This window comes from Hyperolius riggenbachi, chromosome 7, assembly GCF_040937935.1.
Source record: "Hyperolius riggenbachi isolate aHypRig1 chromosome 7, aHypRig1.pri, whole genome shotgun sequence".
Classification (NCBI taxonomy): Eukaryota; Metazoa; Chordata; class Amphibia; order Anura; family Hyperoliidae; genus Hyperolius; species Hyperolius riggenbachi.
The window spans coordinates 116,135,999-116,155,663 of NC_090652.1; the positions used below are offsets into that span (position 1 = coordinate 116,135,999).

At 44.9% G+C, this 19,665-nt stretch overlaps 1 protein-coding gene across 1 annotated transcript in view; it reads left to right on the forward strand.

Moving 5' to 3' along the window:
* DAGLB (diacylglycerol lipase beta) overlaps nt 1–15,655 on the forward strand; it is a 60,411-nt gene extending 44,756 nt beyond the window's left edge. The window contains exons 10-15 of the mRNA XM_068244555.1: nt 645–725; nt 5,380–5,507; nt 6,158–6,226; nt 6,308–6,380; nt 9,267–9,517; nt 12,789–15,655. Coding sequence (XP_068100656.1) covers nt 645–725; nt 5,380–5,507; nt 6,158–6,226; nt 6,308–6,380; nt 9,267–9,517; nt 12,789–12,987 — 801 coding nt within the window. The 3' untranslated portion in view covers nt 12,988–15,655. The remainder of the gene's footprint in view (nt 1–644; nt 726–5,379; nt 5,508–6,157; nt 6,227–6,307; nt 6,381–9,266; nt 9,518–12,788) is intronic.
* The last annotated feature ends 4,010 nt before the right edge of the window (nt 15,656–19,665 follow it).

Sequence of the window (19,665 nt, forward strand, 5' to 3'; positions counted from 1 at the left end):
GCAGAAAATATGTAAATCTAGCACAAACAGATGTTAGCGCCACACATTCCAGAGATCGCCTGCTTTCTCAGGTTTAAGCTTTGTTGCTTTTGAATGGCTCAAGTGACTTTCGGAAGCCTTTGAGTCTGTTGCAAGCAGGTACTTTGAACCTGAGATAGCAGGTGATCCTGTGAAACTTAAGTTCAATAGTATCCATTGATGCCATGATTGCACTTTAGAACCCGACTTGGTGTGTTTGAGGGAGGTGGGGTAGCTGGGCTTGAGAATGTGGCACGTTCGCCCATGTGACATGCCCAGTGGTCTTGTGGTACCCCCATGTGATATCCCTTGGGGTACTACAACACTAATAGCCCCGCCAGCTGGAGCCTCGATTGCCTATGCCTAGGTGTCACCCCTTCCATGGTGACACCCGGTGCGCCCCGCCCTGCTTAGTAAACCACTGAAATCCGTAAATTCCTTCAGAATTTTTAATCCATATTTAATATAGCCATGGCACCTATCATACACATTTTTGTAGATTAGACTTTCCCTATACCCCGTATTCCTCTGCTTTCCAAGAAATCTTAACGCTTGAGATCAAGTGACTTTCTTACTTAAAAAGGTGGCTTACACCAGCTATATAATCTGATGGTCTTGTCTTCCAGGGTATCGCTCAAGCGGCATCTTACATCTACAGAAAACTAATAAATGATGGCATTTTGAATCAGGCATTTACAGTTGCGCCAGTAAGCATTTGCTTATATCTTCATATAAAAACGTTTGTATCTCATTAAAGAGGAACTCCAGTGAAAATAATGTAATACAAAAAATGCTTCATTTTTACAATAATTATGTATAAATGATTCAGTCAGTGTTTGCCCATTGTAAAATCTTTTAGATCCCTGATTTACATTCTGACATTTATTACATGGTGACATTTTTACTGTTGGCAGGTGATTTAGCTGCTGCATGCTTTTTTGGCATATGTATAGATCTGTGTAGCGCTCAACATAAAAGTTCACATAAAATCATAGAATAGTAGTCCAGGTCAGTGATACACAGTCCCAGGATAAACAACCAATCCACAAACAAGCCACACAGGGTACTCTCACCGACTTAGGTGGCTGATTATGTTACAGATCAGCAAAAAAAGGCAGATCAGAAAGATCTTTGACCACTTGCATCCATTTGTATCTGGAACTCCGAAAAAATAAAGGCACATAGCGTAATCCAGCTTCTGAACAATGGTATAACTGTCTCATGCACCTTCACGTGTATAAGTGTTCAAGCCTGGCAGCCCTCCACCAGCAATCTCGTAAAACTGTTATATGCTCACCAGATGGACGTGCTGATCATGCAGAAGACCAGCTCACAGCGCTTATCAAGTTCTTGATCGTCCGGACTCCTCTTAAAATATGCAGCCCCTTAAAAACTTAAAACAAACGCTGCATAGCGTAATACTGCTTTATTTAAAAAGTTTAAAAGCTCATCAAGCCTCTGATGAGTCATTTGACGAAACCGGTTTGGCGTAGCCTCTGGCGTGTTGGAACTGGGAGATACTAGTGCGGTAGCTCTGTGGGACGCTGAGGATGTTATATACAATGCGCATTGTTTCAACCTAAATGTGAGTGCACTGATATGCTTTTAAACTTTTTATATAAAGCAGTATTACGCTATGCAGCGTTTGTTTTAGGTTTTTAAGGAGCTGCATATTTTAAAGAGACTCTGTAACAATTTTTTCAGCCTTAGTTCTTCTATCCTATGAGTTCCTATGCCTGTTCTAATGTGCTGGGACTTACTGCAGCTCTTCCTAATTACACTGTCTCTGTAATAAATCAATGTATCTTTCCTCTGTCCTGTTTGTCGGGCTAAGGCTTTGATTGTGTGGAATGTGCAGGGCTGCTTGTGATTGGTAGAAGCGATACACACCCTCTGCAGGCCCCCTGCATACTCACACACTATGCTTAGCTGAGCCTATTAGAAGCTGGTTAGTTTGTTTGTAAACACTGCCTAAAACTGTTAATTACAAGCCAGGATTGCAGCAGAGAGTGGCAGAAACAGCACAGAGGGGCACAGGAGAAAATAAGGAATAGAATGGTATGCTTTTTAGTGTAAGAATATTAGAGTACAGATTCTCTTTAAGAGGAGTCCGGACGATCAAGGACTTGATAAGCGCTGTGAGCTGGTCTTCTGCATGATCAGCGCGTCAATCTGGTGAGCGTATAACATTTTTACGAGATTGCTGGTGGAGGGCTGCCAGGCTTGAACACTTATACATGTGAGGGTGCATGAGACAGTTATACCATTGTTCAGAAGCTGGATTACGCTATGTGCCTTTATTTTTTCTGAGTTCCAGATACAAATGGATGCAAGTGGTCAAAGATCTTTCTGATGTGCCTTTTTTGCTGATCTATAACGTAATCGGCCACCTGAGTGGGTGAGAGTACCCTGTGTGGATTGTTTGTGGATTGGTTGTTTATCCTAGGACTGTATATCACCGACCTGGACTACTATTCTATTCTATGATTTTATGTGAACTTTTATGTTGAGCGCTACACAGATCTATACATATACTATTTCAGGGAGGTTACCCCATTGTGTGGTGATCCATTTGTGCTCAATTTAATTCTGATTAGTTCCTTTTTTCCTAGACAGAAAAGCGCTCATAACCACATTGTTGTTGCAATGCTTTTTTGGCAGTTGGAAACAGCTGTAAACAGCTATTTCCCACCATGCAACAAGGTTCACAGACAGGAAACTGCCAGGGGTACCATGGTCCTCAGAGTTTCTTGTGGGAGGGGTTTCGCCACGATATCAGCCATACAAATCCCCCTGATGATCCATTTGTGAAAAGGAATAGATTTCTCATGTAAAGGGGGGGATCAGCTGCTGATTGGGATGAAGTTCAATTCTTGGTCAGAGTTTATCTTTAAATAACTGCTTTTCTTATCTAATAATTATTATGAGACCGAACTAAAGCAGAAAATGCGGCACTTCACCAAATCAGATGAACCATAAGTGGCCAAGATGGGACACACCTCACCTGTCTATACCAGGGGTGTAAAACTCAATCACATAAGGGGCCAAAATCTACAACATAATCTAAGTTGCGGGCCTACCGTATATACTCGCAAGCAAGCTGACCCGCATGTAAGCCGACCCCCCCCCCCCCCCCAACTTTTACCTGAAAAACCAGGGAAAAAATGATTGACCCCCATATAAGCCGGGGGTAGGAAATGCTGGCCGCGTGATCCCCCCCCCCTCCCCCCAGTGTGTCCCAGTATAGCTCGTATAGTGCCCAGTATAGCTAGTAAAGTGCCCAGTATGGGTAGGTAGTCCCCCAGTATAGCTAGTAAAGTGCCCAGTATAGCTAGTATAGTGTCCCAGTATAGCTAGTATAGTGTCCAGTATGGGTAGGTAGCGACCCAGTATGGGTAGGTAGTCCCCCAGTATAGCTAGTATAGTGTCCCAGTATGGCTAGTATAGTGCCCAGTATGGCTAGTATAGTGCCCAGTATGGCTAGCATAGTGCCCCAGTATGGCTAGCATAGTGCCCCAGTATGGCTAGCATAGTGCCCCAGTATGGCTAGCATAGTGCCCCAGTATGGCTAGCATAGTGCCCCAGTATGGCTAGCATAGTGCCCTAGTATGGCTAGCATAGTGCCCCAGTATGGTTAGCATAGTGCCCCAGTATGGCTAGCATTGTGCCCAGTATGGCTAGTATAGTCCCAGTATGGGTAGGTAGGTAGTGCCCCTCCCCGCTCCCCCCGCGGCCGCCGCTGCTATTACCTTAGGCGGCGCCGCTTCCTCTATCCCCCTCCTGCTCCTGTAACTAATTCACGCGATATGTATCGCCGTTACTATGGGAACCACTCTCTATGGTTTCCTCCGTCATCACAGCAGCAGCCGCCGACGGGCGCGCTGCTGTGAATTAGTTACCGGAGCAGGACGGGGATAGAGGAAGCAGCGCCGCCTAAGGTAATAGCAGTGGCGGCCGCGGGGGGAGCGGGGAGGGGCACTACTTACCTACCCACCCACCTACCCATACTGGCACATGACTCGCAAGCAAGCACCCCCCCCCCCCCCCCCCCAACTTTTGGGGGGTGAAAATTTCGGCTTGCTTGCGATTATATACGGTAATTGTTTATTAAGATTTAACATATATTGAAGAAACTCAAACTAAGTGATGTAACTATAGTGACCGTGGGTGGCCCACTCCTCCCCTTCTGAAGGGTAGCGCACTGGAGCAGTTTAATATTTACCTGCTCCAGTGCTGCTTTGGGTCTCCTCTAATCTTCCTGACAGCCACACTCTCTATGGCCAGGCTCCTGTGGAATGTCCCGTCATCGGGAGACGGAGGTATGGAAGCACAGAGCATGGGGCTGCTATGAAGAACTGAAGAGACACCATGTAGTACTGGAGCAGGCAAACATTAAAGTGCTCTGCTGTGCTATTCTGCTATGTGGGGAGATGATGTGGGAGGGGGAAGGCATGTAGGGATGTGTGTGCATGATATACCTTTATTTATTTCTGTATTCTGGCTCAAACTCACAATGTTTCAGTCAAAAACACCGTCACCAGTGGGCTCCTTTAGACTGGAAGTCAGGGTGCGGTCTCTGGACTTTATAGAACCAGTGCCCACCAGCAGTATTGTCCATGTGTACATGTGGCTTCTGGGTTAGATTGTAGGAGTTGGTGTTGCATGGTTAGGACAACACATGCCCTGTTTAGTTGATTTTATGGGTTAGGCCCCATTTACACGTACTCAGTTGCTCTCGGTTATAACTGAAAGGACAACTGATGTTCAAAGTAATTCCTATGTTTTTTAATGGCACAGTTCACACTTAAAGCGTTTTAACTGAAATCTTTTTCACAATGCACTGCTATGGAGAAGAAGAAAAACCGCGTACCAACTGATTAAGTGTAAACGGGGCCTTAGGGTTTTCTATTTGCATATGTTTGAATAAAAGTTAATGAGCTATCATATGAGCGATACTGTCCTTTTGTTGTTTATGATGCAGTTCACTTTTTGGGTCGACGCTCCTGTTCTTGGAGAGTAGTATCCAATCTATGCGTTTGAGTTAATGTCTTATCTAACAAGAAGTGAAGGCCCTACATTTTTCTTTACTGCCTTATCTACCATGAGTCTGGTATTGGCCTAGAAGACAAAGCCCACTATTATTATGGCATCTTCACAAAAGCTTGTGCTAGTATATGTATATCAATACAAGTTGAAATGTTGAACATAGTAATCACCGATTATGAATTCAGTGCATGTTACAAATCAAATTCGTAATATGGAGAGAAGGATGAATCCAGGGACTGATGAAATTGTTGGGAAGGGATGAATTAGTTAGTGCTAAAGTCTGGTTTATGAATGAAATGTGTGTTCTCTTCACAGGAATATAAGCTGGTCATTGTAGGCCACAGCTTAGGAGCTGGTGCTGCTTCTTTGCTTGCCATAATGCTTCGAAGTTCTTTCCCTACCCTGAAGTGCTATGCATTTTCACCACCAGGGGGCCTGCTGAGGTAAGAATACAGTTTTCCAGAGGTGACAGCTGTATCACATTGAGCTGCATACAGGTATTGGATGACTGTTTCCCAGCAATATGTTATGTCATTAATTCTAATGCTGGGAACACATGATGCAATTTCCAGTCCGATGGACAGGAATCGGACGATTATTCCTGACCTTTCTGATCCTGTTTCTGATCGATAAAGGGATTGATTTTGTGAAGTTCAGGGGTGATCTCCGAGCTTAATGACGAGTAATCGCGATTACGCGTGATTCAAATGAGGTGTAATTGCAGCAGGTGTGCAGCAGGGAATGAAAGGGTTATTTATCCATAATTCTGCTGGCTGCCCTGCGTCCTGAGAGTCTCTGACTCACATAACGGACGGCGGAATTATGGGTAAATAACTTTCATTCCCCGCCGCACACCTGCTGCAATTACACCTCATTTGAATCATGAGTAATCACTCGTGATTAAGCTTGGAGAGCACCCCTGGTGAAGTTATAATCTGAAAACCGATCCCTTTATTGATCAAGAGCAATATGAACATGTACACAAAATACAACTTCCTGTGAGATTACCCATCAATCAGACAGGAAATTGCATCCTGTGTTCCCAGCATCAGGACAAGAGACATTTGCTTTAATCCTGTGTTTCTTTTTCTAGCAAAGATCTTGCTGAGTATTCGAAGGGTTTCATTATTTCCATAATTTTGGGTAAAGATCTTGTACCAAGGTAAGGAGCAGACTGCTGGAACATACATGATCTGCTCTTTATACTGGCAGTATGAGCTCATGCTGTTTTCTTCTTACACAGATTAAGCTTACCTAACATGGAAGACCTGAAAAACCGAATATTAAGAATGGTGGTCAATTGTAACCGGCCCAAAGTAAGTCTTGTATTTGGATAAACCTTTTACAAATTGCAACATCCTCTATTATTTTAACCTCTTTCGGACAATGCTAATTAAAATCTACGCCCTGTTTGGGAGCTGTTAACCCTTCCAGGGCATAGATCACCCTGTTGGGATAACGGCAAAGCTCTGTGAGCCGGTCAGGAGCCGATTTCATTGGTTCCTGACCCCATGATCATTGTGAGCCAATATCATAGGATCACAGGTCAGGAGCCAATTAAATTGGCTCCTAACTGTCTCACGGAGCTCTGCCATCATGGCGACAGATGGGTGAGCAGCAGCAGCCGCGATTCCGTGCGGCGTGACGTCAATGAGCCCCGGTCTTTGGTGCCAGTGGTCTCTTTTTATCTGGTAAACAAGTAATAAGGATGCTAACCAGGCAATCCAAAAGTTAAATTCACTATTACTTTTCTTGTTTATAAATTATCATTCCCCAGTTTACCTGACTCTTATTTGGTAAACACAAAATTTGGTACACACAAAGGAAGTTGCAGGGCATGTTGGGTTTTCCTTTTTTGCTTCTGTACTTCCCCTCAGACTTAACTAATGCAGCCTGATTGGCTGAAGCCTCTTTCCCTCCTGTTTTCCCCTCTCACAGCTCTGTTCCTCTCTGATTGGCCAATATTTCTCATGCTGAGACAATGCACTTTTATAGTGAAGGGCGGGCAAATCAAGCATCGGAGACTAAGGGAGGAAATGGCATCAGATTCGGCTTCAAAATAACCACACTTAAAATGGGAAATGCTAAGGAGGATTTTCTCTTTTTTTACTGTAGAAAAATCACTAAAATCAAAACTTGGACAGTACAATACATATGTTATGTAAGTAGAGCAAGTATTTATCTACTTATATATGTGTTGTTGTTTTTCCTGAGATAGTTTGGCTGATCGCTCTTCTTTAAGACAAGACACAAAACATTTACATTGTGCTTTTCTTCAGATGGACTCAAGCGTCAGAGATGCTCTATTTTTTGATAATGCAATAATACAGCTGGAATGATTTTGCTCCTCACAGGCATATGACTCCCTTCAGTTGCCTGTTTACAAACCTCTTTACTCCACAGCAGCCTGTATACTGTGCACACTATACAGCAGCTCTAATACCTCTGCACTCTGCCAGCCTATTTCTGCAAACCCCTTGTTGGCTATTTCTAAGTGACCTTGATGTGTCAGTAGACATTGTATAAAGACAGCAGCCTGATTCTAGTAAGGTCCAGGCATGTTACTGTATAACACAGAGCATGGCCACCAACTCTGCAGTGCACCCAGAGGCACATGGGCCTAGCTTTCCCTCATATTACTCTGCATATTGCGTTTATTCATTGTACTAAACTGAACTGGAGTCAGGATTGACTGAAATGCTCTGTAATCTCTAGGCTCCTGTAATCTCTGCCTCCCAAACTCTCCTGTATTTTAACAATGGCTCTGTCCCAGGAGCCTTCCACGTTCTGTACTGCTATATGTGATTTCCTGCCCATTGGTCAGTTTTATTTAAATGGAAGACCCCCTCAGCTGGTTAAAGATAGAGTTCAAATGGCCATGCTGACAGACAGGAATTTCTATGCCAGTATTGTAAATCTTGACGAATATGAGACTATCTGAGAAGAATTAATTGCCTACAGAGGATTTAGACCTGCTGCTGTGCCCTAAGTTTTCTTGGTTTGGACCTTGATGCTGCTGTTATTTTAAGATAAACTGTAACCAAGAATTGAACTTCATCTCAATCAGTAGCTGATACCCCCTTTTACATGAGAAATCTATTCCTTTTCTCAAACGGATCAGCAGGAGGCTCTGTATGGCTGATTTTGTGGTGAAACCCCTCCCACATGTGATATCAGCGCCTTACAGCACTGAGGTCCTGACATCACACTGTGGGAGCCTTGTTGCATTGTGGCAAATAACAGCTGTTTCCAACTGCCAAAAAAGCAAGCAGCAGCTACTTCCAGTGACATCACCTGCCAGAAGTAAAAATGTCACCATGTGATAAATGTCAGAATGTAAATCGGGGTGAGGAAAGATTTTACAATGGGCAAACACTGACTAAATCATTTATACATAATTATTGTAAAAATTAAGCAATTCTTTTATTACATTTTTTTTTCACTGGTGTTCCTCTTTAATGTGTATCCCCATATTTTGTGTGATTCTCTTTATTAGAAAGTCTGGATGTTGTTTGATCTCTTTTATTGTTCTGGAAGTATTATGGTCCTTTTTGATACATTTTTATAGCTCTATATAATACATGTCAACCTCTGGCACGTGGGCCAAATGTGGCCCTCAGAGCCATTCAATTTAGCCCTCAAGTGGTTTTCCCACTTTGCATTATGTTTGACCCATTGTGGACTACCAGGAAAGCTTTATTGGAGGGGTAGCCCAAGAACTGCTGGGAAGACATATGGATTGGTTTGGGTTACTCATGCTGTCCATGTTTCTACTGCTTTAGTAAATAAACAAACACCAGCGGCTGTTATGAACACACTTTTTTTTAGTTTCTCCGACTGGAGTTTTCACTATTGTAGCTAAGGAGCTATGGGCCCCGGTGTGCGTTTTACATGGGCCCCCCCAAGCACTCTATACATAACAATTGACATGGAGCACCAAAACCTGCCGATGGCAACTACAGTGTCAGAGGTGCAAGAAGGGGATGGGGAACAGCTTGTTAATGATTATCATTCAAAGCATTTATAGAAGTGATCATTTACAAGCACAGGACTAATAAAGAGCAAATACTGTGATTGAGGGAGGGCCCTGGGGTTCTGGTGCGGTCAAGCCCTCTGCAAACCTTATTGCTATGTCACTGGAAGAAGCAACCTCTGCAAAGTGAATGGAGAGTTCTGTAGTCATTTTGTTGTTTTTCTCCCAGTATCAGATTCTGCTGCGTGGATGCTGGTATGAGTTATTCGGAGGAGACCCTGATAACTTCCCTACAGAACTGGATGGCAGAAACTTGGCTTCCTTGTCCCAGCCTCTCCTGGCTGAGCAGAGCTTGCTGGTTCAGAAATCAAGCTCATATAATACATTGATTGAGAGCTCTCCCACCGACTCCCCTCGCTATCCTCATCTGTATCTTCCAGGAAAAATCATCCACATCACAGAAGACAGCAGATCGGGGTGGTAAGTAGATGGAGCGAACATCTAATCCTTTGAAAACAGGAATTAATAAGATCTAGCACTTTAACACAAATCTGAAATCGCACTAAACAGACTCGACATTAAATTAACTTGGCATGCAGCACTGTGCAGGGCTGGGATAAGGTCACCAAGCAAGACAGAGACCCCAAGCAAGGCAGAGACCCCAAGCATACCCCTCAATTTGCCAAGTTCTTCAAGGAAAGACAAATAACATTTATATTGCACTTTTCTCCTGGTGAACTCAAAGCGCCAGAGCTGCAGCCACTAGGGTGCGTGCAGTAGCAGTGTTAGGGAATCTTGCCCTAGGTCTCTTTACTTCGCTGGCTTAGTGAACAGGTAGAGCTGAGATTGGAACCTGGGTCTCCTGTGTCAGAGGAAGAGCCCATAACCATTACACTATCCAACCACTGATATAGAGAGTGTGTGTATATTTGTATCTCATATACACATTTGCATATGCTGTACATACTCTGCACATACTGTATACATATACCCCATATACACATAGCCTCCCTCGCTCCCTGTAAATCACCCACCACCCAACTCTGCACATACTGTATACATATACCCCATATACACATAGCCTCCCTCGCTCCCTGTAAATCACCCACCACCCAAGTGGATGTCTTTGCACTGAAATGTTTCTTCCTTTCTCCTGCACAGAAGCGAAATCCTGGTGTAGAGTATAATGAGACAGTAAATGGGAGATCAGGCATTGGGCTCTGCTTATTTACTGGTCAGTAACATTGCTGTGCTCCATGGCCTTTCTTTATTGGCCATGATGTTACCATGAGGTCTTCTGCTGCTCTCTGCACCAATGAAGGAGCCAGAGCACTGTCACAAGGGGCGGGTCTTGAATAGCAAACACCCCTCCTAAGGGCATCACTAGTCCTTTGGCTTTTGAAGCGTTGCTACAGCAGTCTGCTCTGAATTGTTGCACGAGTGATCGAGTCCTATTCCCAGCAGGCGACACCATTCCACCTTCTTTAGACGAGCCTTTTTTGTTCTGATTTCGAGATTGCTCCAACCGGGTTTATGGCATCACTTATATACACACATGATGCTTCCTCACTTGTCATGTCATTAAAGCTTCCAATATATGATTTGATTTTGTGATTTCAGTAGTGCACTGTTAAAGGATGTGTACTTATTTTATTTAATTACTTAATCCTTCCTTAATAACGTATAATGTGCAGCACTGCTGTCAGCCCAATAATAGCAGCAGACCTGTAAGTACAAGACTGTCTTCCACTAATGACTCAACTTCCATCAGCCCTGCTGCTGCCTTGTAACTTATGTGCTTCCTACCACACTCCAAAAACATACAGATATGTTAATTGTGCCCCCTCCCTTTTTGGAGGCCTTCCCTGCCGCCCCTCATTCTCTGCACACAGAGTGCTCCCATTGCCAGTCACTGTCACCAACAGCCACCAGCCTCATGGGAGGCCTTGCCGCTGACCCCGCATCTTCTGCACACCGAGTGCTCCCACTGCCAGTCACTGTCACCGACAGCCACCAGCCTCATTGGAGGCCTTCCCCGCTGACCTTGCATCCTCTGCATACAGAGTGCTCCCATTGCCAGTCACTGTCACCGACAGCCACCAGCCTCACGGGAGGCCTTCCTGCTGACCCCGCATCCTCTGCACACCGAGTGCTCCCACTGCCAGTCACTGTCACCGACAGCCACCAGCCTCATTGGAGGCCTTCCCCGCTGACCTTGCATCCTTTGCACACAGAGTGCTCCAATTGCCAGTCACTGTCACCGACAGCCACCAGCCTCACGGGAGGCCTTCCTGCTGACCCCGCATCCTCTGCACACCGAGTGCTCCCACTGCCAGTCATTGTCACCGACAGCCACCAGCCTCATTGGAGGCCTTCCCCGCTGACCTTGCATCCTCTGCACACAGAGTGCTCCCATTGCCAGTCACTGTCACCGACAGCCACCAGCCTCACGGGAGGCCTTCCTGCTGACCCCGCATCCTCTGCACACCGAGTGCTCCCATTGCCAGTCACTGTCACCGCCAGCCTCATGGGAGGCCTTCCCCGCTGACCCTGCATCCTCTGCACACCGAGTGCTCCCATTGGCAGTCACTGTCACAGACAGCCACCAGCCTCATTGGAGGCCTTCCCCGCTGACCTTGCATCCTCTGCACACAGAGTGCTCCCATTGCCAGTCACTGTCACCGACAGCCACCAGCCTCACGGGAGGCCTTCCCGCTGACCCCGCATCCTCTGCACACCGAGTGCTCCCATTGCCAGTCACTGTCACCGCCAGCCTCATGGGAGGCCTTCCCCACTGACCCTGCATCCTCTGCACACCGAGTGCTCCAGCTGCAAATCACTGTCACTGACAGCCGCCAGCCTCACGGGAGGCCTTCCCCGCTGACTCCGCATCCTCTGCACACCGAGTGCTCCCATTGCCAGTCACTGTCACCGACAGCCACCAGCCTCATGGGAGGCCTTCCCCGCTGACCCTGCATCCTCTGCACACCGAGTGCTCCAGCCGGCAATTACTGTCACTGACAGCCGCCAGCCTCACGGGAGGCCTTCCCGGCTGACTCCGCATCCTCTGCACACTGATCGCCCCCTCTGCTAGTCACTGTCACGGGCCACCGTTGTGCTCATGCGCAGCCAGCAGATCCACTGCCAGGAGTATCTGCCTCCGCATGCACACAGCGGCAGATGCAGCAACCCATAGCAAGTTATTATATAGGATATGCCTTTAAAGGGAACCTAAACTGAGAAGGATATGGATTTTTCTTTTTAAAATAATACCAGTTGCCCGGCAGCCCTGCTGTTCTTCTGCCTCTAATACTTTTAGCCACAGCCCCTGAACAAGCATTGCACATCAGGTGCTCTGTCTGAAGACTGGGTTAGCTGCATGCTTGTTTCAGGTGTGTGATTCAGCCACTACTGCAGCTAAAGAGATCAGCAGGAGAGTCAGGCAACTTGTATTGTTTAAAAGGAAACATCCATATCCCTCTGTTTAGGTTCCCTTTAAGTTTGTTACAGGGTAATGATGGTTTATTTTTCCTGGGTTTCCCACACAGTTGATTGCATAGTTACTGTTGCTGTGTACATAGTGCAGGCATACAATGCGTTTGTGTCGGCCGTAGTGCGCATGCGTGGAGCTTGCAGCCACGCTTATATACGCAATGACTGACACAGATGCAGGTACTCTGTAGACTTTTTTTTAGGTAAGATAGGTATAGTAATTTGGTTTCTAATTCCTCCCTGTATCTTTGTTTTCCAGGCTCTGTTTTTCTGATGTTAAATATAATGCAAGATGGTCAAAGGAGACTTCGTTCAGCAGTATTTATATCAGCCCCAGAATGATCACAGACCACATGCCAGACATTGTACTGAGTGCCCTGAACAGCCTGTGTCAGGAGAGGGGCAGCTGCGGTCCCTGCCAGACTCCACAGCAAGCCTTACACAGTAACCGCATATAGCACAGGCTGCCTATGCAAGTATAGACCCTCCAGACTGTGCTGAGCTGCAGAAACAATAATTCACACTGTGACCCGCACATCAGAGTCTCCGCCCCCCAGACCACGCAGGATTCGCAAAAGGAACTCCAGCTATTTCAGCTCTTGCAAATAGCTTTTATGCTTTATTTTTTTAAGTGACTTGGAATTTATTTGTTCATATTGTGCTTATTTTGGAAAACATGAGAATGTAAAATGCCGTAATGAAGAAGACATGATTGTTGATGTCCAGTCTGTGAAGCGCTATATGTAATTGTATGTTCAGAAATCAGAGTATTGCCATGGAGTCTATCCATGTATAGGTGGGTTTTGCATTGATCTGATGTCTGTAAGTCATCCCCTGTCTGAGGGGAAAATTGAATGTCTGTGTTGGGTTTTCTTAGTTGATCGCTGATTTATTTCCCCAGAGGTACAGAGACAACTAATTACACTTTTTGCCCTTTCCTTCGTAGCAAAGAACCTGCATGAATATTTATGTGCTTTGTCTTATCTCAGTTGCCAGTATTACTAACTGCCAGTGCCTGGGGGTGGTCAGATGATGCCTACATATCCAGCTGCCCTCCTAGGTCTGCAGGAGGCTTTAGCAATGTCATTGTAGTGGAGACCTGTAGAGATCACTGATCTCTACTTCTGTTTACTTATCATCTGCACAACTGAATGTCAGAGCACCTCAACTCGCCTTTGTTTATAGTCAGATCTACCCCCTAATTTAACTTTTATATAAAATATTTTACAAATGCAGCCCCGAGACTGCCTAACGCCAATTGGCATCAGGTTCTAAGACCAGCTAATGCAGGAGATCGCATGCAGGTTGCGCGCGTATCTCCTGCTCGAGGGGTGGAGCTCTGCCTCCTCTTCAGTCTCTGAGCGGCAATCTCCGCTCGGGAGACTATTAGACGCCGAAACCGGCTTTACACAGAGTACAGCGCTGCGATCAGCAGCAGCACTGTACTGGGGACAGCCGTGTGACACGGCTGTCCCCCTGGGGGACAAGAGAGCGATCGACTCTCATAGGCAGATGCCTATGGCAGCCAATCGCCAGGATTGGCTGGCTGGGGGGAGGGAGGGATGTGTATAAAGAAAAAAAAAAAGTCAAATATTTTTCATTTTTTATTTATATTTTAATTTAAAAAAAACAACTGGGGAGCTAATAGATCCTACCAACAGAGAGCTCTTTTGGTGGGGAGAAAAGGGGGGTAATCACTTGAGTGCTGAGGTGTATGGGCCTGCAGCTTGGCCTTAAAGCTGCAGTGGCCATTTGAACAAAAAACTGCCTGGTCTTTAGGGGCTAAGGGCTCTTTCACACCAGAGCCCACTTCTGGCGTTTTAACGCAAAGTCTATACTTTGCGTTAACCAAGGTAAAAGGAAAGTCCATAGACTTTCCTTTTACCTTTCACACCCGATGCTGCGTTTCGATACGTTGCGGTACGACGCGTCCCGGCGCATTTTATCGTCGGGAATCGGCGCTTCCCCTTCGGTGTAATTAACTACCACCGCTGCTACTCAGCGTCGCACCGGAGTTTCCTGACGACACGCCGCAACGCGTGCAGGAACCATTCTCCTGCACGCTTTTGGTGTGTAACGAGCCTTAGCACTGTGGTCCTCAAGAGGTTAATACATACAATTAAACAATACAAATTTTTCACCAATTCGATAATTTTGAACATTTCTTTGTTTTTGATCAATAAATCCGATCGAATTCCCTGACACCCCCCCCCCCCCCCGGAGTTTCCTGACGACACGCCGCAACGCGTGCAGGAACCATTCTCCTGCACGCTTTTGGTGTGTAACGAGCCTTAGCACTGTGGTCCTCAAGAGGTTAATACATACAATTAAACAATACAAATTTTTCACCAATTCGATAATTTTGAACATTTCTTTGTTTTTGATCAATAAATCAGATCGAATTCCCTGACACCCCCCCCCTCCCCCCCCCCCCCCTCCCCGATTTTGGGTGATTGGCCATGGTGGAAATTTCAGACCAGCTTTCTCAATTGTATGGTCAATTACTTGATGTACAGTTCCAATCAGAGTTTTCTTTCAATTATTTCATTCATGATTGGAGAAAAATTGAACATAGATCTGTGTGGTACATTGGTCAGATTTTTGAATTGTTACAATCGGTCAGAAAAATTGATTGCTATTCTTGAATTGAACAGATATTTAAATAATTGTATGGTGTGTGGCCATACACCACGACCATCAGATCAATCCCCATCAGATTTAATTTGGGATTGAATCCACGCACTGTACTCAGATTTTCAGTAGATATAACCACCTTCCATGTCGCCCCAATTTAAAGTGTACCCGTTGGGCTGTGCTAGAAATTGATGCTGCAAACCATGCAATCAAATTTTCAGCAAACATTGATCGACTGCACCAGACAGAAGATATTGTTCAGTTGGTAGCAGGTCGGGAACAGGGCACTAGCGGCATTAAATTTGGGGCGATTGATGTGCAGTATTGGCAGCACTCTCACCTGTCAACCAGCGTGCCTCCTCCCATCCCTTCTCTCCATGCTGCGGCGCTCCTCTATGTGTATTCTCTCGCAGGGTGCCTGTATCATGTGACAAATGTTATGCTGGGAATACACCATACAATTTTCTGTTAGATTTACCTGCCAGATAGATACATTTCCAACATCTTGAATTTTATCTATCTTACCATCTATCTGCCGAGCAATTAGGCATTGTTCTACTCAGCAGGAGATAAACAGAAGACAGATTATTTTCTGCAGAGACTGGTCATTATCTCTGGTGCACTGTCTTCTGTTTATCTCCTGCTGAGTAGAACAATGCCTAATTGCTCGGCAGATAGATGGTAAGATAGATAAAATTCAAGATGTTGGAAATGTATCTATCTGGCAGGTAAATCTAACAGAAAATTGTATGGTGTATTCCCAGCATAATGCCAGGCATACACAGCATTTTCAGACCTTATCAATCGAGCCGCTGATGGCTCGATTGATAATATCCGACAGGCCCGATGACCTGCCGGATAGATTCCCCGCTCGATCCCCGCTGGCGGACAATAGCGGGGAATTGAGCGGGCGATAAGCAGCACCGGCGGGGACGAGCAGGGATCGATCCGCGCGCGCAGACGAGTGGGGATGCGCCGGCATCGAGCCATCGGCTCGATCCGGCGCATAATTGGCTAGGTGTATGCCTAGCATTAGAGACCAAATACTAGAGGTCTGTAGTGTATGCTATAACATTTTGTCACATGATACAGTCTCAAGAGAGAAAGAGAGAAGACACAGGAAGGCACACCAGCGGACAGCTGAGAGTTAGCTCAGCTGCCAACACACTGCACAGCCCAAAAGGTACACTTTTTAAGTTGGGGAGACATGGGAGGTGGTTAACTATATTGAAAATGTGTGTACAGTGTGTGGAAGGATTTGATCCCAAAATGTATGGCCACCCGTAGTCTATCAACCCCACTGCTGTTTGCAGTAAGAGTTTTATAATCTTCGCCTGGGTTATTATCAGTACACAGTGGAGCTGCAGAAAGGTTGCACGACTGCAGTGCAGCACCCACAGTAAAAACCTTCAGAAATCCAGGATGGCCAGTATCTATTAAAGGGGAACTTCAGCCTAAACAAACATACTGTCATTAAGTTACATTAGTTATGTTAAATAGAATAGATAGGTAATATAATTTTTTACCCACCCTGTTTTAAAAGAACAGGCAAATGTTTGTGATTCATGGGGGCTGCCATCTTTTTGGTTGGAAGGAGGTGACAAGGAGCAGGAGACACAGTTCCAACTGTCCTGTGTCCTGATTACCCCTCCCAGCTTCACACGCTAGGCTTCAAATGTCAAATTCAAAATGTAAAAAAAAAAAAATTGCACCAAAACAGCAGAACGGGAGCAACAACATCAGAAATCCCATCATGCTTTGCACAGCATCAGGGGAAAAAAGCCTGGGCAGTTTTCTTCTGTGCAGCTAAAAATGAGGCTTGGACAAGAGAAACAAAGTTCTGATGCTGTGAAACTGTTAAAGAAACACCAGGCCTTTTCAGTGCTACTGAGTCGATTTTTAGTCTGGAGGTTCACTTTAAAGATAGGTTTGTGCTGTGAATGCTGCAAGTAGTGGCAGTAAAACATGCTCCTTTCAACAATCCTCTCCGTAGTCCAATATGACCCAGGGGAGGGATAAAACTTTTACTGCAAAAACATTTTCTGTAACATCTCTTTTGTCACTTAGTGTTCTGTAAATCAACCCCAAAGTATATTGAGGATTTTATCAAAGGTCATATAATATTATTATGCATATTATTATATGTTATATATTTCGTTTTGTTCTGGTTTTTTATTTTTCCCTAATGTGGAGGCCATCAGTTTGTGAGTCACAAGTAGATTAGCTGGATTGGCTAACCTGTCACTGTAATGTGCCGGATTATTTGGGACTGATGGGAAATTGATACATGCAAATATTACATTTTTTCAGTATATTCTACCATGTTGGCATCCCGTATCGCACGTTGTGTGCAGAGTCTGTGCTGGAACCAGAGACATAAGCCTTTGCAGTGAGGTCTTGACACCAATCAAGCTGTGTATTATTTCGCCTTTGCGATTTCATCTACTGCACCCAGCATATCCGATAGAATTAGGGCTGTTTCACACCAAAAGCACTTTCCTGTGATGATCCAATCAGTAGCGTTTTGAAAAGCACTTGGTTAATGTAATCAGCCTGTAAAATAGGCTATTTCGTTCTGGGGTTTTGTTTTGTTTTTACGCAAAATTGCTGCATGCAAAAATTATACAAAAGCAAAAACGCTTTCAAAATTCCTTGCCAAAATTTGCTATAAAATTGCTCCAAAATCGCTTTTACGAAGGCTCTTTTTGGTGTGAAACATTTTATTTGATTTCTAGCAGTTTTTCGATTGTATGAGCAATTCTGTTGGAAAATCTCCATAAATTTTAGTAGTAAAAATGGAGTGGGATGGATGGTAGCATAGAGTTGCACTGTATTAAGTGATACAATGCTAGTGATTTAATCAATGACCAGTAGATTTCTGCTAAAATGAAGTTTAAATGTGATTTATTCAATTAATTTCCAGTTGGGAAGGGGTCTATTTCCTGCCCATATTGGGCCATTACCAACCAGTGTATGTCTAGCTTAAGTAAAAGTGATTAGTCTCGGGTCTTAAAAGTGAATTGGATCCCTAGCGTTTCATCAGATGGGTAATTGCAAAGGTCATATGAAAGGTGAGCAGATAGCACAGGGAATGTTTTAATTCGTACTTACTGTGAGGAGCCAGGGAACCAATGACCGAAAGAGAGGAGGGGATAGAAGCTGTTGGCGCAGTGGTGAGGGAGGAGGGGCTGGAAGCTGTTGGTGCAGTGGTGAGGGAGGAGGGGCTGGAAGCTGTTGGCGCAGTGGTTATGGAGGAGGGGCTGGAAGCTGTTGGTGCAGTAGTGAGGGAGGAGGAGCTGGAAGCTTTTGGCGCAGTAGTGAGAGAGGTGGGGCCGGAAGCTGTTGGCACTACAGTGAAGGCGGAAAGGATATAAGCTGTTGGCGCAGTGGTGAGGAAGGTGTGTGAGTTGAGGGCTGGTGCAGTGGTGACAGTAACATACTGAACAGGTTTGGTAAGCTATGTGAGATTTCATTTCTGGAAAAGAGCAGCTGGTGGAGAGAGAATTTACACAACAGCACACATGATGGCCACATGGTCTGGCTGAAAATGGCCGGATTGGGCGTTTGCCGTCTCCTGTCTATGGACTAGTTTTATTTGCTTTTCCACTAGATTTTTGCAAATTGATTCGCTCAATTTCTTTTTCAGTTTTGTAAATGTGTGTTAAATATTTTGCATGTGTGTAAAATGTATGTCACAGCTTTGCAAGTGACAGTTGTGCAAGGATGTGGCGCCGATGTATGCAGTCTGTTTAGATCTTTTTTTTTTTTTAATCTTAAGACTACGCACATAACAATGTAACAATGTTGACAGTTTGTTATAGCTCAGCCAACCTGACATAAAGCGACAGCTTGTAAAACGTTAGCAAGTGCTTTCATAATGTAAGGTTGTAAACATATGTAGAAAAAACTTCCAGGTTTTCAATAGCACCATAAATTGAAGAGTTTCCAACTGAACCTAATAAAAGGTTGTAAACAAATATAAAGAGCTTCTCGTTTTCTATCAGCACAATACACACCTTCTATTCGCTATGCGGGGAAAAAGGGTGCAGATCAGAATTTTCTACAGTGTACTGAAACACAATCAAATGAAAATGACCTATAGAAAAACATTACAAGCCTTAATCCTTTTGAGTGTGCTGCCCAAGCAGAGCAGTGAATGCCCATATTGTGAACCGAGCCTTAGATGCCACTTTGCTGCACACTACACACAAGAAATAATGGGATCGATTCAAAAAGCTTTTCTGTTGAATTATCCCACTTTACTTAGTAACTCACAATTCATCTCTTCTTAACAGATTTATATCACTCCTAGTAAAAAGGCCCACCCGGTAAAAAAACAGGCACTAGGTCACAGCTGCTACCCCCCCCCCCCCCCTCGCGTCCCGCTTTCTTGTTCCCCACCACTGTCTGAAGTATAAGCACACAGGGAGCTGCTTGCTTGGCAGTTGGAAAAAGCTGTTATTTCCCACAATGCAATGAGAACCTCTGTGAACCACACACAG